This window comes from Vigna unguiculata, chromosome 1, assembly GCF_004118075.2.
Source record: "Vigna unguiculata cultivar IT97K-499-35 chromosome 1, ASM411807v1, whole genome shotgun sequence".
Taxonomy (NCBI): Eukaryota; Viridiplantae; Streptophyta; class Magnoliopsida; order Fabales; family Fabaceae; genus Vigna; species Vigna unguiculata.
This window is the reverse complement of record NC_040279.1, coordinates 37,409,428-37,428,677: the sequence shown is the minus strand read 5'-3', so window position 1 is coordinate 37,428,677 and position 19,250 is coordinate 37,409,428. Positions and strand designations below refer to the sequence as shown.

Sequence of the window (19,250 nt, the reverse complement as noted above, 5' to 3'; positions counted from 1 at the left end):
GGAACTATGATTATCTATAACAATATATAGAGGGGATTCCTCTTTTTGTGTTCACTTTTCATTTTCCAATTTTACCCTTAATTACTATTTTAAAAATTAATTATTTTATAATTATTTTTTCTGTAACCGTTTTTTTTTTTAATTTTTTATTTTGACCGTTATTCTAAAAACCTTTTCAAACAATTATTTTATTTAACAACTATTTTAAAATTTATTATATATAATTTAAAAATAAATATTATTAAACTTATAAAAATTAAAAAATTGGATACACAAACGCTGTCGCGCCTGTGTGTTCGCTAGTATTAATTATATCAATAAAACAAATCATTATTATTAACAACTTTAACTTTAATTTAATTTTGATAAAAAGTTACTTATCCGTTTCAAAAAGTTTAACAAAAAAAATTAAATTACATTAATTTTAAAAAATTGTGACCAAATTAAAATTTATAAAAAACTGATAGGCTAATTTAATATTTTTTGAAAAGAAAACATAAATAAAAATATTAACTAAACTTAAAATTTGTATGTTTATTATGTATAAAATTAATCTTAATTGGTAAAAAGTATTGCAGTTGAGATTGGTGGTCTGAACACGCAAGCAATTAGTAAATGGAGCATTAATTTGCATGTGAAACGGTACCGTAAATTGTGCAATTGACAAAATGCTAACTCAGATTTTAAGAATGATATGTTAATATATTGTCTAATGCTCTGTTAAGATGAGGGAGAAATCGAGAGAAAAAAAGAAATTAAAAGTGAAGTTGTTTTGATTAAAAATAAAGTAAAATAAAATCAATTAATTAATTAATTAATAAAGAAAAGTTTAATCGATAAAAATTATATTTTAAAATAAATAAATAAATAAATAAATATATATATATATATATAATTGTTTACAAAGTATTAAGTTTTAATATAGTTAATTTTATTTGATTTATTATTTTAATTAATTATTTAATTATATTATTAATAAAATAGGGTTAAATATATGTTTTTGTTCTTTTAATCAATTTTTGTTAAATTTGTTTAATATTTTAAACATTTCTCGCATGATAGTATTTTAGTTGACATCGAAACAAAAATGTGTTAAATGATGTGAACATTTCAAATATCACGAAATGCTCTTTAAACTTTAAATGTCAAATAAATTTGATAAAATCTGGTTAAAAAGATAAATCAATGCATTTTCAAATATGGGAGACAAATTGATCCAAAAATTTTAAGAAGGACTAATTTTAATTTTCACTGTTAATGATCAAAAATATATTTAATCCAATAAAATATTACTCATAATTTCTTTGCATTCTTAAAAAATCAATATTTTGTATGTTTTTTTTTTTTTGTATTTTTGTATTTATTTGTTTTTTTCAATTTTCGAACTTTCTTTTTCTTTTTTGAAGTATATTTGCCGGTTTTCGTCCTTAAATCTAAATAGGCTGTAAGTGACTATATCATATTTTGTATATAAAGAGAAATTGAAAAGAAATTGTTTTCTTTTGTTTTTAAGCTTTCTTTACATTTTGCAATATATTTATCGTTTTTCGTCCTTAAATCTAAATAGCGACTATATCACATTTCGCATATAAGAGAGAAATTAAGAAGCGGAACCAAAGTTATCTCTCTCCTCCTTTGATGAATCTTTGATAGTACCCATGGTTAAAGCAACTAGGTCATCCTCAAATTATCAAGTATGTTTTTCACTTGTCATTTTTGTGTTTTTCCCCTTTCTACGATTCCTTTCATTTAGATGTTTTATTTCTTCTATTTTTTTTTTTCATTTCATCTCTTCATTGAATTTTCATTCCATGACGAATTAAAATTAATTTTATTTTGTATCTAATCAGATAACGAAGGAAGAAATTAAACAAGCATGTGCTCCTCTTTCTGTGAACAAATAATTGACGTCAAAATTTGTTTTTTTTTATCAGTGTGTTTGGCTATCGATAATTCATTTTATCAACTACTCATTGCTTTGTTTTAATGCATAAGGAGTAAACTTCAATTTTTGTTACTCTTTTTTACACAATCAACCATGATTTTGCATAGAAAAGTTTTACTGTCTGTTTTTTTCTTAAATATATGAAGTGTATGTTTTTTCTCTCTTTATTTTATCTTAGTAGCAATATGTGCTCAGCTTTAATTGTTTTGTAACATTGATAGAAACAATTTCGAGAGACAACAAAAAAGGTTAGTAGAAGAATCTTGAAGACCAGGATTAAACAATCAGCAAATGAAATCCATGCAAAGCAAGAAAAATCAATTAAAGTAAGATCTTATTCATTCAATGTTTTTAAGAATAATTTTCAATTTCATAAAATTTCTTTGCTAGCACATTAATTTAAATTGCTTGTCTTTTGAACATTTTTATTAAAAAAAAAATTCTCTTATGCTTGAACAAAACACTCAAACCAAATAAGTTTTTTTTTAGGAAAAGAAAAAGACAGGAGAAGTTATCTTAGTTATTGATGTTTTTATTTATAAATGTTAATCCATTTCTATGAAAAAATAGTTATTAACTACGGTTAATTTGTTTTCTTAAAAGAATAAAATAAAATGAGTATAAATATCTTTGAGTTTTATAATTAGGTCCCTTAAATGAGATAATGTCCTGTGTTGAAAAACTAGTTGAGAATTAAATTTAATCTGGAATGAAATTTTGGACTCTTTTATTATATGATTTTTTTTTAAATTTAATAAAAATATGTTGAATATAAATTCTAAATTCATTCTAACATGATGAAATTGAATTGAAATGAATTTATCCTTCCGTACAAGAAAATTTCTTATATGATTGTTACAAACAAAATATATGGAAGGACCCGCTCATATAAACAAAATAAGTCTTGCTACTGAAATATTCTTCTTTTATAAAAAGGGTGAAAATAAAGAAAGAGCACAAATAAAGTAATATTGAAGTGTTGTCTATATTTATTCACTTAATAAAACTTTTAAATAGATAAATACAACTTACAGGAGCACTAATAAAAAATATCTGCTAAAATATTAACCCGCTATTTGATTTAACTTTTCGCAGCTATTTGCACATACGTATAACCTTAACAAATTCTCCCTTAAATTAAAAAAATTATAAATATTTTGTTTAAAAGATGATAGTTATTAAATGTAGACATCTAATAACTTTCTTAACTTTTGAAATACAACAATCTTTAGAGATTTAGTAAAAATATCATCAACTTATCTTCACTTAAATCAAATCAATGACTCCATTATTTGTGAGATCCCTCAAATAATGGTACTTCACATGTATATGTTTGTTTTGTCCGTGTAACACAGGATTCTTGGAAAGTTTAATTGTTGGATTATTGCCACAATAAATTATTGTTGGCCCTTGTTGCAATATGTGTAGTTCTTCAAGTATTTTCTTCTACCAAACAACTTGACAGGCACATGGTGTTGTAGACACAAACTCTGCTTTGGTAGTAGATAAAGTGATAATTGGTTGTTTCTTTGAGTGACAATTGGTTGTTTCTTTGATGACCAAGAAACAACCTCTGAGCTCAACATAAATGCATATCCTAAAGTATTGTTTCTATTATCTAGATCACCAGCATAATCACTGTTAGTAAAACCAAATAAATTTGTTTTTCCACCCTTTTTTAGAGTAAACCATAACTAATAGTTTTTTTCAAATACCAAAGTATTCTCTTTGCAACTGAACAATGAATTTCCTTTGGGGACTCCATGAACCTGCTAATAAGACTTACAATATGCATAACGCCTGGTCTTATGGCAGTCAAATACATCAAACTTCCCATCATTTGCTTGTAGATAGTACTATCTACATTCTTTCCTCCCGGATCTATAATAAGCTTCATTCCCACTTCAATAGGTGTGCAAATAGAGTTACAATTCTTCATTTGAAATCTGTCTAAAATTTCTTGCACATATTTATTATGAGAAATAAAAATTCCAATAGTAGTAGATTACACCACCTCAATACCCAAAAAATAATGAAGAATGCCAATATCAGTCATATCAAATTCACTCATCATAGACTCTTTGAACTTGTTAAACATGGCAACATCACTCCCAGTAAAAATAAGATCATCAACGTATAAGCAAACAATAATCATTTTGTCTCTATCACAAACCTTGCTAAAAGAGCGTATGTCCATATGGGCACTTGTGAAAGCCTCTTCTTTTAGAAAGTAAGCTTCAATGTGACTATACCCAGCCCTTGGGGCTTGCTTGAGTCCGTACAATGCCTTCTTTAATTTATATACATTCTTATTCCCTTTTTTCCACATATATAAGATGTTGATCAACAAACACTTGTTTTGAGCTGCAATAGCGATTACCAACCTGATTGTATCATGGCAAACAATAAGAGCAAACACCTCTTTTATAATCAACACCAAATTGTTGCTTATAGCCTTTAGCAATTAAGCGTACCTTGAATTTGTCAACCTCGCCATTTTCTCTTAGCTTAGTTTTGTAAACCCATTTCACACCAATTGTTTTGTGCCCTTTGAGGAGATCAGTCAGCTCCCAAGTATTTTTGTGTTCAATGGTTGCAATTTCTTCATTCTTTGTCTTCCACAAATGACTTCATACCATGTTCAAAATTATGTGATTTTTCCTTCCACAAATGCCATTTTGCTAAGGTGAGTATGTTGCAGTCAATTGTTTCTTTATTCTTTGCTCATCACAAAAACTAATAAATTCTTCTGAATTGTATTCTCCACCATGATCACTACGCAATACCTTAATTGGGGTCCCTGCTTCTTTTTCAACTAAAGCTTTAAAACTTTGAAAGGCTGAGAGCTTCAGATTTTTCATACAAATAATAAACCTATGTTTTTCTACTAAAGTTATCGAGAACAATATAAAATATCTTTTACCTCCATTTGACATCTGAGTAATGGGTCACACAGGTTCGTATGCACAAGCTCTAACACCTTCCTTGCTCTTCATGATTTGTCTTTCTGAAATGGTTTCCGATGTTGTTTACCAATGACACATTCTTCACATATTTGAGAAGAAGTTTGTATTTGAGGAGCCCTGTCATCATATTCTTTTGTTGCAATGTCTTTAAACTTCCAAAATTTAAATCTCCATACTGAAAATATAAAGCCAACTTTAATCTTTCAACATTGCAGTAAAACATGAGTTGGTGATGGTATGGAGATATAGTGGAAACATCTTATTAGGTGTCATACCAACTTGGGCAATTAATCCCAATTTTCCATCTTGAAAATTTGGCAAAGTCCATCTTTAATACAAATCTCATATCCCTTTTCTTGTAATTGGCCAATACTAAACAAATTTGTTCTTAAATCTGGAACAAAAAGAACATTAGATATATTTTGAACAATATTTCTTTTTGTTTGAATTGCTACCTCTCATTTTCCCATTACAAAGACTTTAGAATCATCCCCAAACTTCACATTATCACGAAAAGACTCATCTAAAATAGAAAACGCATACTTGTCACTGTTCATATGGTTGCTGCAACTTGTATCCAGGTACCATAAATTATTATGCGTTTCTTCTATGACATCTTTCTTCACTGTCTACAAAGTTTTTTCTCCATTCTCATTATTCAAATTAACTCGACATTCTAATTTATAATGACCATACCTATGACATCAAAAACACTCAACATTTTACTTGTTCGCTAACTTTGTTCTGAAGGATGTAGAATGATGACTTCCTCGTCCTCTTCCTTGGTGGTGGTAATTTTGGTAACCAATACCTCCTCCAATACCTCCTCCCTGGTGATAATCGTGGTACCCACGACGTCCTCCTTGATAATGATTTTGGTAACCACAACCATTGTTTCCTTTACTTCTACCTCTATTGTTTTCTCTACCAGGACCTACTCTGAATGCAAAACTATTATTTGTAGAAGCCTTCAATGTGTGTTCCTCCTTCTCTTGTTGGCAAATTTTTCCTTCATGAATCAACAAAGAACTTTGCAACTCATCAATTGAAAGTTCCTCGGATACATGAGCTTCCTTAACTGAAAGTTTGGAGTTTTGAGTCATGAAGTGGAGTATCTTCTCAACCACAACAACATCATCTATTTGGAGTTTGTTGACAATGGTCATTGTACGTGAGAACCAAGGGCTTGAAGTTGCTGTCTTTTCGCCCTTGTAGAACCTGGTATTTTTTCTTTATGGAATCCTGGATATGTTTGGATGTATCTTTAGAGAGAGGATGGTCTCCATCTCCAAGATTGAACTATCAATTGGTTGGAAAAGATAATTTTTTTGCCTTTAAATCTTTCAAACATAGCCCTTATATTTCCTTTATTTGAACCTTTGTCAATATTGTGACCGACACCTATTAGTTCCTCAATGCTCCCAAAAATAACTTGTCAATACTCTTTCGAGTTCAAGAAATTCTCCATCACCATACTCCAATGATCGTATGGTCCATCAAAACTAGGGATGGATAATTGAACAAAGTTATCAAAAGCCATTATCTGTTTCCAATGGCTCTAGTACCATTCTTACAAACAAAATTTATGGAAGAACTCATTGTTATAAACAAGATAAATGTTGATACTGCAGGATTCTTCTTTTATAAACAAGGGTGAAAATAAACAAAGAGCATATATAGAGTAATATTGAAGTGCTGCCTATATTTATTGGCTTAATAAAACTTTTAAATAGATAATTACAACCTATTAAGTGCTAGAAATTAGAAACCCACTATCAAAAAAAACAAAACTATAGGAGGGCTAATAAAAAATATATGCTAAAAGTATGGTCATTAATCAACTACTTGATTTAACTTTTGATTTAACTTTCGCAGTTCTATGCACACATATGTACAACCTTAACAATAATAACTAATTTTGATGACAAAAAATATCATAGTTACAATAATAACTAATTTATATATTAATTTATAAATTAAAAAAGTTTTTATTATAATTAAAAATTATATTTAATGTTTGAATTGGTGTGTAAATAGGTTACTACCATTAATTATCAAAAGTTTTTACTACCAACTTGGTATCTAGAGTTCAATTTAATCTGACACATCTTATTAGAGTTCAACAATGAGGCTAAATCTAATCTAACTTTAATTTAATTTAACACATGTTGACTTGAGTTAAACTTAACTCAATCAAGTTTAATCTGAGTTGAATCCTAATATTTTATAATTTAAACTAATTAAAAATCACTAACTAATTTTATATGTCAAAATTAAAATATTATTCAATCCAAATAAAATTAAATAGATTAAAATCCAAGAATATAAATTTAGCTTTCAAACAAATCGATTGAAATAAAGTCAAAAGTAATATAAATTTGAATAATTATGGGTTGCTGTTGAAGATTTGAAATTTTTGTCCATACTTGTTATGTTTTCTTTTAATCAATCAGAGTTTTGGTTGGCAGTTTTATAATTCTTTTTTTGGATTTACTTTCTTCAATTGCAAACATTTTTGGTTAATCATTTTTTATAATCTCATTTGTGTTTTTATAATCTCATTTGTGTTTGGATAGGAGAAAGTTGAAAGACACTGGAGTAGTCTTGAGCCTTTGTTTTCAGAGGTTAAATCAGTAATATCAGAAAGGGAGTGTTTGGGTAGTGAAGAGAATATCAATATTCTATCTTCAAGAATTCGAAGTCCATTGTATAAGCACTTAAGTTCCCCCAAGACTATTGCAAATGCAGATAAGGTCATCAGCAACCAGGACTTTTCAATTGAAAAAAGCATTAAGATTCCATACTTGGAAAAAATACCCTCATATATATCTTGGATATATGTGAATAGGTGAGTTTCACTTCAATTTTCAAAAATAATTATTTTGTTGCCATGTACAATGCAAATTCACTAAAGCCAAAACTTCATGCTTCAATAAACTTAAATTGTTGACAAATTCTCTGATTTTTTTTCTAAATCTTTCATGTTAAACAGAAATGAGAAAATGGCTGAAGATCAATCAGTTATTGGCAAAGAACAAATGTACTTTGATATAAAAAGAGGTGAAATGGTTATATGCAGTGACAGTGAGGAAGAGAATGTAAAACTTGAAGATGTTAAACATGACTTCACTGAGGCTGAGGACCAACTTCTGTGGTAAATTAAAATGGAATTGTGGTTGCTTGTACAAGTTTTATTAATTATTTATAAATTAAAAATAAATTGCAATTAGAGTTAGAATTTCTAATCGCAATTTTCCAATGCTAAGGAAAAGAAACTTACATCGTTATGCAGCGATTGAATTGAGAATTATTTGATTTTATAAATTTTTTATTTAGTTTCTCTCAAGATTTTAAACTATATTTTTTAATCTTTAATATTTATTTTAGCATAGATAGATAATATTTATTTTACAAATTTAAAGGTATATCATATTTTGACATTATAGACCAACACACACAAAATTTTAAAAAGGTCATCGGACATTTTCTCCAATTTATGTCATATATAATACTAGGATAAAACGAAGTGATTTTTCATTTTGAAGAAAAAATAAATAAAAAATTTAGTGAAGCCTTCACCAGAAATCATTATATATTCTTTATTTAAATGCTTGAAGCTTCGCTGTTCTAAAGTCACAATTTTCACTCTTGAGTATATTAGGAAGACACTGAATGAATATGGATCAAATGAGAACGTGCTGAGTATCATCGAAGAGATTGTCAAGACTACGGCTTCACAAATCCAGGTAATTTGGAATAACTTATGAACATGATGATATGTTTTTTGCAGTTGATCCTAATTAATTATTGTGAAATTATGTTGCACCAAGAATATTTTGAGTAACCATTTTTGTGTATTAATTTTTCTCATCAAAATTTGCAGGAGAGGTTTGAAAAACTCCAAGAAATTAAAATGAGTGCAAACAAGACTTCTGAAGATTGTCATTGTAGAGGATGTGAATCGGATCTTGGGGCATGTTTGGAGGAAAGCTTGAGTGATACTTCAAAGTCTTTGGATAAATTCTTCTGTCGTCAATGCTTGGTAAATTCTAAAACGTTATCCTTTAAAATTCTTGTCATTAACATTGTGTCTAAAGATTGTAACGGTCTGTCTTATAATTTTCTTGAGCAGATCTTTAATTGTGCTCTGCATGGCATTTCTCAACCTTTAGTATATCCTGTAAGGAATAATTCTTCAAGTTCTTTTCAAGTTAATCTCTGTTACCAACACCAGCAATAAATCAATTTGATCATTTACTTCACAGGAAAAGCAACAACCTTGGTCTGAACCTGAAGGTGACAGACAACCATGCAGCGATCAATGTGTTCTTCTGGTATTCTTCTTTTTTCTTTTTCTTTCTCTTAGATTTCTGGTAATTTGTATATTTTCATGTTAGGGCTGTGGAAGAATATAAATCTAAAACTTTTTCTTGGTTTCAGTTAAAAGATGTCAGGCTTTCTTCAGGTGAAGGGTCTTCTAAAGCCAAAAGAGTTCATCCATCAGAAACATTGCCTCCAAAAGAGTCTCTGAGTTCTTGTAAGAAGATGAAGACAATCTTGTATGATTCAGATTTGGATGTTGTGGGTGCAGGACAAAGCACAATGCATGATCCAAAATTAACAGTTTCTGGTAGTTCTAACCATGGTGAACGAGACAAGGAGGTTGTGGAACTGCATGCAAGTAACCTGGATTGGAAACCTCTAGAGAGAGATTTATATTTGAAGGGGGTAGAAGTGTTTGGAAAAGACAGGTATGGAGTTTCTCACACTGAAAACACTTTGATTCATCTTAAGTTATTACATTATTACCTTCTACAAATCTGGTTTTTGCTGGAAAAATGGTGGCTTCAACTTGCATTGCGTATACACATAGTGGACTTGAAAAATTAGTTCTTATTTTTTTCTGTACATGTTCTGAGAGTGTGTTCAACGTTTGTTGATAACTCTCTGCATTGCGATATTTTACGTGGTGCTATTGACGATTTGCAGTTGCCTTATTACTCGAAACTTGCTTTCTGGGTTGAGGACTTGCTTGGAAGTAGCTAGTTACATGATTGCTGAGGAGGAGAAAATGCTCCATGGATCCATGCCACTTACAGATGCAAATAACAATGATCAGGATAATGCAGAGAGCACGGTGAGAATTGCTAATAGAGATATTTCCTAGCTAGTTCGTATACTATCATTTTTTGTTAGCGGTCAAAAATCTCTGTACGTTGTAATAGATAGGGGACTTAGCTACGAAGATAACCGGTGCACGTGTATGTTGTAACAGATAGTGGACTTAGTTCTTATCTCTATAACAATAAAATGTGAATGACAACGGTGAGAAATACAAAAAACAGAATGTTTTCTCTATTAATACTCTTTTCTTCGTTCAATTTTGTAAAGTTTTTACATGGGATCATTGAACCTTAATGGTTTAATACATCGCGATCTTTTTCTTCTTTGCATCTTCATCATTGCTTCATGACGACTCCTTCTAATGCGATTCTTGATTCTTCCGATCCCTATTTCATTACTAGTGGTGATAGCCTCGAAATTCCTCTTGTTTCGATTTAATTATCATTCTTAGTCTCGTGATAATTTCTACCATTCTTCGTTAAAAGAACAAGCTTCAATTCATTGGTGCTCTTCCTTGTTCACCACTTGGCTCCGTCCAATTTGGACACTGTGATCGCTATAACTCTATTTGTCATGCCTTGCGCAAAAGATACTACAAGGGAGGCGTATTTAGCATGAATTAAATCAATTTCTTCCTCCAACTTCTTGTCCTTGTGAGATCAAGTGTTCTTACAATCTTCTCCTTGCTAAATGTTTTTATCGTGATAGTTATTGTGTTCTTTTCAAAGGGCTTAATGAACAATATTTTGTTGTTCGATCCCAAATTATGATGATACACCCTTTACCAATTGGTCATACTTTGTCCATTCCCATTCAATAAAAATGCTAATTTGGTGTTTTGGTTAATGATCCCCATACTATATGGTCTCTTTTTCTTCCTTCACAAGAAGACATTGTAATTTTGGTCTTTACTCATAGTCTTCCTCCACTTTTGACAAGGGTTGCGGTTGTCATCACAATTCCAAAGTATGTACTCATTGTGATCCCTCCTCACATGCAGAATTTTCATTCTACTCATAATGTTTAACCGCTTGAAGATATTGATGAAGGTGGTGATACAAATACTGCTCTTTCTAAAAGAGACGTATCTTTTGTTCCAACTCTGACTTTTGCAACAATCAAATTTGAATAGTCCCTTGTTAATCACTTATCTACTTCTCTTACAGTGTTTGCACATTGGCCAATTTATTTCCTAAAGACCTTTGGATCAAACTCATAAAGACAATACTCTCACTCATTCATGTTAAACTACCTAATGATGTTGAAATTCAAACCAATATTTCTGGCACAATTTTTTTTCTCAAAATCTCTTTTTCTCACCAACAGTTTCTCGATTAATTTGTTTATCACCTTGTAAATCTTTTTTTTCTCTTCATAATTGTCAAATTTTGGATCTAACTCCATGAAGATGATTAGTGTAGCTAAAGTTGATCACGGCCTTTACACAATGAAATCTTGTTCCTATACAGTTGTACCCATCAATTGAATGTAATAAAATTGATTTGTTGGGCGAGTTTTGCCATATTCTTTAAACATAAACATTTTTTTTTATAATGATTTTGATTATAAATTATTTGATCTTGTACATATTGACATTTGGGGTTTATTGCTACACGCTCTTTGCATGGTCAAAAATATTTTTCATTATAATTGAACACTCTTGTTGTTTTACTTGGATTTATCCTATCATACTAAAATCAAAAACTGGTTAGTTAGTGCAATCTTTTGTTCCTTTTATTCAAACACATTGTCATAAAATCATTAAAATTATTCGCATAGACAATGATCCTAAATTTGACCTCTCCAATTTCTACAATGAAAAGAGATCATTCATTATAAAAGTTGTGTGAAAACCCCTCAACAAAATGACCTAGTCAAACACAAACAAAAACACATTTTAAGTATTACTAGGTCATATTTTTTTCATTATGGTTTACTGTATTGTTTTTGGAGTTATGTTGTTGCTTTAGTTGTTCACTTAATTATTAAAATACCTTCAACCTTACTTGACAACAAATCACTTTATTATGTGTTATATAACAAAATTCCTGATATTTCACATTTAAGGTATTTGGTTGTCTTGTTTTTACTTCCATTATTACTTATAGAAAAAAAATAGATTCTAAAGCACGCAAATGCATGTTTTAGGCTATCAGATAGGTGTTAAAGGTTTCATTTTATATCACTTACAAAATAGAGAAATTGTTTTGTCAAGACATGTATAATTTTATGAAAATATGTTTCCTCATAAGCAATCACATGGTTGTTCTCCTTACCTTCCACCTTCTCTGATACATATCTTGTTCAACCTACTAAGCTTGATGAAAATTTTCCTCTATCACCCACTAACATTACCCTTCCTTTTGTACTTGTTTCTAACTTGTTCTGACATATAATTCTTATTCCATCAACAACTTCTCTTCAATAAAGAAAGTCTTAGTTACCCATCAAGCCTCTGATCATTATGCACTGACTAGCAATTCATCTACATCATCTCCTTCTATGGTCAGATATCCCATCTTTGATTATCTATCGTACGATCGTCTTTCCCCTTCTTATAAACACTTTTGTTTATTTGTTTCTTGTGTTTTGGAACCCTCAACTTACCACGAAGCTTTTCAATTTGATTGTTGGAAAGAAGCCATTCAAACTGAATTGCTTGCTTTAAGCATGAATCATACTTTGTCTTTGACATGCTTGCCTAAGGGAAAGAAAATCATAGGCTGCTAACGAATTTTTAAAATCAAAGACAAGGCAAGTAGGTCAATAGAAAGGAACAAGGCTTGCTTAGTTGCACAAGGTTTCACTCAAACCTAAGGTATTGATCTTCTTGATACATTTAGTCTTGTTGTTAAGATGACTACCGTAAGATTATTTCTTTTTATTGTTGTTGTTCAACATTGACACTTAGAACAACTGGGCATTAACATAGTCTTTTACATGGTGATTTGGATGAGTAAGTTTATATGAAATCCCCTGCCAGATTGACACTTTTAGATCCTAATTTGGTTTACAAGCTCACCAATATTTTGCTCTGATATTCGAATGTCTATAACTGGCTTATGCTTCTTTCTTTGTTCAACTTTGATTTCTTGGAATCCAAAGAGCAAAATATTGTCTCAACTCCTCTAAAGCATAATATAGAGCATATTAGCACATGTCACTTGTGAAGCTCAATGATTGGTGTACCTTCTTTGAGATTTTTGCATGTGTATCACTCAATACAATTGTAATCTTTTGTGATAACAAATGTACTCTTCATATTACAAATAATCTTGTTTTTAATGAACAAACCAAACACATTTAACTTGATTGACACTTGATATGTGAGAAAATTGAGTCCAAATTAGTACATCTAATGCCACTCCTTTTAAGGAACAACTTGGATTTACTTACTAAGCCTCTTGGTCCAAGACCTTTTCAATACCTTATGTCCAAACATGGAATTATTAACCTCCATTCCAACTTGGAGGGTTATGTCAAAGATTTTTCCTAACTAGTTAGTTTACTATATTTTTTTATTAGCGGTTAAAAATATTTGTATGTTGTAACATATGGTGGGCTTAACTGTCAAGGATAATTGATGCTAGTATATGTTGTAATAGATAGAGGATATAACAGCACAAAGGATAATCGGTAAAAGAAATATAAAAGAAAAATGCTTTCTCTATAAAATTTGTTTTAATTCAATTTTGTAGAGTTTTCACAATAGTCTCTGCATCAATCTCATTTTTTTATTTCTTTTATGTTTTCTTGGCTGTTTTTCGGAGGTGTGGAAGGAGTAATATAATATCAACTCACTAGATAGAAAATTCAAATATGACTTTTGTATCTTAAAAAAATTTATAAATTTGTTGTCTTAATCTTTTTCTTTAATTTTTTTTTTCTTAAAACTTAAATAGTACAATAATCGATAAAAAAAATTCATATACGCATCATAAAACTTTTGGCACTTGAATGTAATTTTGGAATGATATTGAACCTCCTTTTGAATGTGAGTAATTTTGGTAGGAGCAAGAGACGCCATCAAAATCACAGTTGCAGCGAAAAAAGGGAAAATATTCTCGAAAATGCATTGGACTCTCACCTAGATCGAGAAAAAAGTCTAATGGGAAAAAACGAAGTACTACACAGTATACTCCTTGTAGGTGTCACGGAATCTGCACTAAAGAATGCACTTGTCATCGTGATGGTACTCGTTGTGAAAAATTTTGCGGGTATGTCAATTTTCACTTAATAGAGTGTCTCCAAGCCTTTCATATTACTGAAGCAGACACAATAGTTGTACGATGTTTCATATTTCTCATGTTCATGTGTTTGTCTATTTGAATTACTTTGTTCATATAAACTGATGATTTTTTTTATTTCTATATTTAGATGTTCAAGGTTTTGCACTAACAGGTTCAGAGGATGTTACTGTGCCAAGGGTCAATGCAGAAGTAACCTATGTCCATGTTTTGCAATCAACCGTGAATGTGACCCAGATATTTGTCGAAATTGTTGGGCTAGGTAATGTAATTACTTATTTATTTGCATTTTTAAATACAATTGCATCATCTCATTTTCCTTATCTTTCCTACTTTTGTATAAGTTAAAAGATATAATTGTCTAATTGTTTGCTTTGTGCAAGTGATAAAGTGATGATTAAAAGAAGTATTCACTTATACTTATGTGATAATTGGACAATAATGTATAAATTGTTACGAGAATTTGAATTGGACTATTGTTAATTTTTTGGATAGTGTGTAACCAAATTGTTAATTAGATTATGTATAAAAGAAAGTATTCACTTTTTTAGTTTAAAAGGATGTTCATTTGTTTAAATAATATTAATCAAATGCATTATATTTCTATTAATCATTTCAATTCTAAGTGATTGGAAAACAGTTGCATCTTTCGCAATTTTAAATGACATTTTGTTTTGTATAGATGCAACGATGGTTCACCAGGGGAGCTAGCCGTGGATGGAGATGGTCAATGTGTAAATATGAATCTTCTTTTAGGGAAAAAAGAGAGGGTAAGTAACTAATTATTTGCTTCTCTTTTCAATTTTTAAATTTCTTTTTCACATAATTCAACAATCAACGTATCATAAAATACCTATTAAAAGTTGTTTCTAGATTAGTTGTTTTAAAAACCAATAAACAATGACATATATTTTTGTATAATTTTTTTTTTCTATTTCTTATTATAATACATTTTTTATTAAAATCATATTAGGCATTTTTATTTAGCAAGAAGTAAAGTACAAAAATGAAGTGCACTCCCCCTTGATCGAAAAGAGACCAAAAGTTTACATTGTTATATAGACAAGAACACAAACACAAAGAATATCTAGAAAAACTAATGAGACATACTTGAAATTGAAACACGGGTCTTTAAACTATTTCTATTTATTCATTGAAAAACATTAGTATCTTACATTGTTTTTGTTATATTTTTCAGATTCTTTTGGCAAAGTCAAATGTTGCAGGATGGGGAGTTTTTGCAAAGGTTAAGATGCATTAATTGGTTGTGTTTTAGATAATTTGAAAATATACCATTCTTACCTGTATTTACATGTATTTCAGAACCCAATTAATAAAGATGCTTGTCTCGGAGAGTATACGGGTGAACTAATCACTCACAGAGAAGCGGAAAAACGTGGAAAACTATATAATCGAATAAATCACTCATTTCTTTTTGACCTGAATGATAAGGCAAGTGTTTCTTTTGACCAAATTTTTATCTTAACTTAAACTTCTTCCAATATGCACTTAAGCGTTATAATAATTACCATGAGTGTGTTCAAATAATATTAAGATGAAAAATCTCGTAGTTGTTAGTTAACATGTAGATCATAATTTGTTATCTCTCATATTGAAAATGTCGGAAATAGTTTAAGTGTGAGTCAAAGTCCTACATTAAGACAAAGTTAAATACTATATAAGAATAAAGACTCATAATATCATTGTCTTAAAGTTTTGGAATTAAAATGGTGTCAAAGATATTATATGTGTAAGACTAATATCATATAATCATATAGAATCACAATCTCTCGACGACTATAAACCATATATACGAAAAGATATAACTCATCAAAAAATCCATTAGTTTTATTTTCAATTTGTTAACTTTCATAAATTTACCTTTCCCCTGTCGATTTTTTTTATATAAAAAAGGTAATATATATTTTATATTATTTGGATTTTTCATAGTGGGTTATTGATGCTCGTCGCTATGGAGACAAATTAAAATTTGCAAACCACTCATCAAAACCCAATTGTTATGCGAAGGTTAGTAAAAATACTCCATTTTATGGGAAGATATACAAGTTTACCATTTGAACTCTACATGGTGTACTTCACAATGAAACTGTGATAATTTTTAGATTTTTGTATTGATTGCATAGGTGATGTTTGTTGGAGGAGATCATCGAGTTGGCATATATGCGAAGGAAAATATTAAAGTTGGCGATGAGATTTTATATGATTATTTCTACAAAAAGGAATGTGCACCATCATGGGCTCGTCCACATAATGAAAAGGCTTCTAATCAACATAGATCAATTGTTTCAAAACACAAGACAAAGGTTCATGAGTCCAAGGTAAGGACTTGTGTAGGTTCAACTAATTTTAAGATTGTAAGATCAATTAACTTCAAACCAAATAATGAACAGATAAGTGTTCGCTATTTGATAATTGCTTTTCATTCTTAACTTTTTAAGAAATTAGTTATTGTATTATAGTTTCTTAGTTTTAGATTGTGAAAACTATCAAATAATACATGTATTGTGATACTAAATTCTGTGATTTTGATGATTGATGAATGTTTTAAATTTTTTTTATGTAGGAAAAAAGAAATAAGAAGAGGTCACTTGAGTGAGATATATCTTAAGTGACATAAAGATCAAAGAATGAGTAAATGGTGTGCAAATCTATACCAAAATATTTTCATATAGGTGAGAATAGTATTTTCTCGTCCATATGAAGATGGTTGTTATATTACTCATGTGGAAGGATTGATTCATACATTCATCTTTGATATAAGTTTTACTTAGACTTTAATTACTTATGTTCTTACTGATCATGGAGTTGATTTGTAGTTTGAAGTTAAACAACGTAACTTTCATTTTTTTTAATTTTGTTTTATGGTCTCAGGAACAAAACATTTATGACTAAAATATTACAATCTAGGTTTGAAATAGAGCTTGTTAAACAATAATTTCCTTGGTATATGACTATGTTCAATATTTCAATCCTCTATTTTAATTTTTGTTTCTTATAAATTAGGTTTTCTAAGGCATTAGATATCCAAAAATAGAAATCAACCTCTATTCATAAGAAATTAAGTTTTGAGAACATTAAAAGGCTTAAATTTATAATAAATGGAAATACGGATTATAGATTCTTCTTTACATAATTTAGGTTCTTATGGACGACCAACTCTCTCTTATAAAGTTCTTTACAATTAGTTTCTATGACTGTTATTTGATAAGAGGGTTATGTTTTTGGTCCCTCAAGTTTCAATGAATTTTGAAATTAGTATATCTTCAAAACTTGATACCAATTTAGTCTTTCATCTTTATAAATGTATGAATTTAGTCCTTCTTACCAAATTTTGTTAAGTTTATCTAACATTTCAAACACATTTCATGATAGTATTTGAATTGTTTACATTGTTTGACACACTTTCACTTCAATGTTAACTTAAATATTATCATAAAAAGCATTTAAATATCAAATAAACTTAACAAAATTTGATAATAAGGACTAAATTCACACATTTCTAAAGATGAAGGACTAAATTGGTATCAAGTTTCGAAGAGGAACTAATTCCAAAATTCATTGAAACTTAAGGGACCAAAAACATATTTAACCCTTGATAAAATATCACATGTTTTTTGTTTGGAATTTACACTTTTATTGATAGATACATGTCTTTACTAATTTACTTAACTTGATTAATAAAATTGTCACAATTATCATTTATTGCACATATCTCTAAAAGGATAAAAAGTTCACTATTATAGTATGTTTGCTGCTCTTAAGAAATATTAAAGAATATTTTTGGATTGTTGTAAAATATCAATATTATATTGATATTCGTCGTATTAGAATGAAATATTAAAGACTTGAACTACATCTTATAATCTAAAATATCTAATCCTTAATACTTAATCAAGATTTATTCTGAAATACCTTGTTTAAATAAGATCTTTTATGAAAATGATGACAATAAAGTTTGTGAAAAATTCCTCGAGTGATACCGATGATAAAAGAAGACCCAAAAAGAAATTCATAAAGAGAACATCAAACTCACTCTTTATATAGTTTTAATTTTTCTTTAAAGTAATCTAAAGAAATTTTCAAATATAGGCAAAATTAGTGATTAAAACTTGTTTATCATTCTTCAACTTTAAAGCTTAGAAGCATCAACTTCAATAAATCAAATAAAAGAAAACAAAAACTTTTTTATTGTTAATATAATACATGATACAGGTATCCAATCTAATCCACACCGAATCCAATGATAATTGGTTTAGGTATGATATTTTTATTTACAAATGCAATAAACTAAACCAAACTATTTATGTATTACGTATTATGAGTATTTATGTTTACATATTTACTTTTATTATTTACCTTTATTTATCCCGATTATGTATTATGAGTATTTATGTTTTGTATCAATGAGTAGTGAAAGATAATATTAAAAGTTATTAATAATGAATATTAATTTGGCATTGAAAATATTTTTCTAAAAATTAAACTAAATTAATTATTTTCATTATTGCGTTTAAGTGTCTCTTAGTACATATAAGCAGGAATATTTATTACCATATTCTTTCTTTAGTTTATAATAATCTAACAATTGATTGAACGTTTCACAAAAAAAGAAAAATAACTTTTTAACAATTCACATTAGGAAAACTAAATTACACACTCCTCCTTTTTTTTCCGGTACTTAAACATTCCTTCTTAAACCTTTCCCAATGGTATTAATGGAAAATGACAAAAATAAAAATATAGAAATAGACAATTTGACTTGCCTGAAATACCAATAAATCCATGCTTTAAGTTACAGCTGTCAAAATAAGTAACTCGATCCGATTTAATTCAACCTATCACAATTAATAACTTAGTGAACTAACACAATTATTAGTAAGCCGAAACAATTTGAATCTGGTTCGACTCACCAGACGTTGGACTCACTTAATTAAAAAAATACAATTT

At 29.1% G+C, this 19,250-nt stretch overlaps 1 protein-coding gene across 1 annotated transcript; it reads left to right on the top strand.

Annotated features, from left to right (window-relative positions):
• The first annotated feature begins 1,614 nt into the window (after positions 1–1,614).
• Positions 1,615–17,100, top strand: LOC114191063 (histone-lysine N-methyltransferase EZA1-like). Its single transcript, XM_028080219.1, has 19 exons — positions 1,615–1,694; positions 2,167–2,271; positions 7,488–7,759; positions 7,904–8,065; positions 8,573–8,657; positions 8,795–8,953; positions 9,044–9,091; positions 9,177–9,245; positions 9,352–9,662; positions 9,901–10,077; positions 11,202–11,295; positions 14,047–14,252; positions 14,413–14,544; positions 14,965–15,052; positions 15,481–15,528; positions 15,606–15,734; positions 16,233–16,310; positions 16,427–16,621; positions 16,867–17,100. Exons 1-19 carry the CDS (start codon positions 1,659–1,661, stop codon positions 16,897–16,899), a joined length of 2,427 nt encoding a protein of 808 aa, XP_027936020.1. The 5' UTR covers positions 1,615–1,658; the 3' UTR covers positions 16,900–17,100.
• Positions 17,101–19,250: the final 2,150 nt, after the last annotated feature.

Coding starts and splice junctions, on each gene's coding strand:
- LOC114191063 (XM_028080219.1), top strand. CDS start 1,659: ATGGTTAAAGCAACTAGGTCATCCTCAAATTATCAA. Junction 8,658..8,794: donor CTACGGCTTCACAAATCCAG/GTAATTTGGAAT, acceptor CAAAATTTGCAG/GAGAGGTTTGAAAAACTCCA. Junction 9,246..9,351: donor GCGATCAATGTGTTCTTCTG/GTATTCTTCTTT, acceptor TCTTGGTTTCAG/TTAAAAGATGTCAGGCTTTC.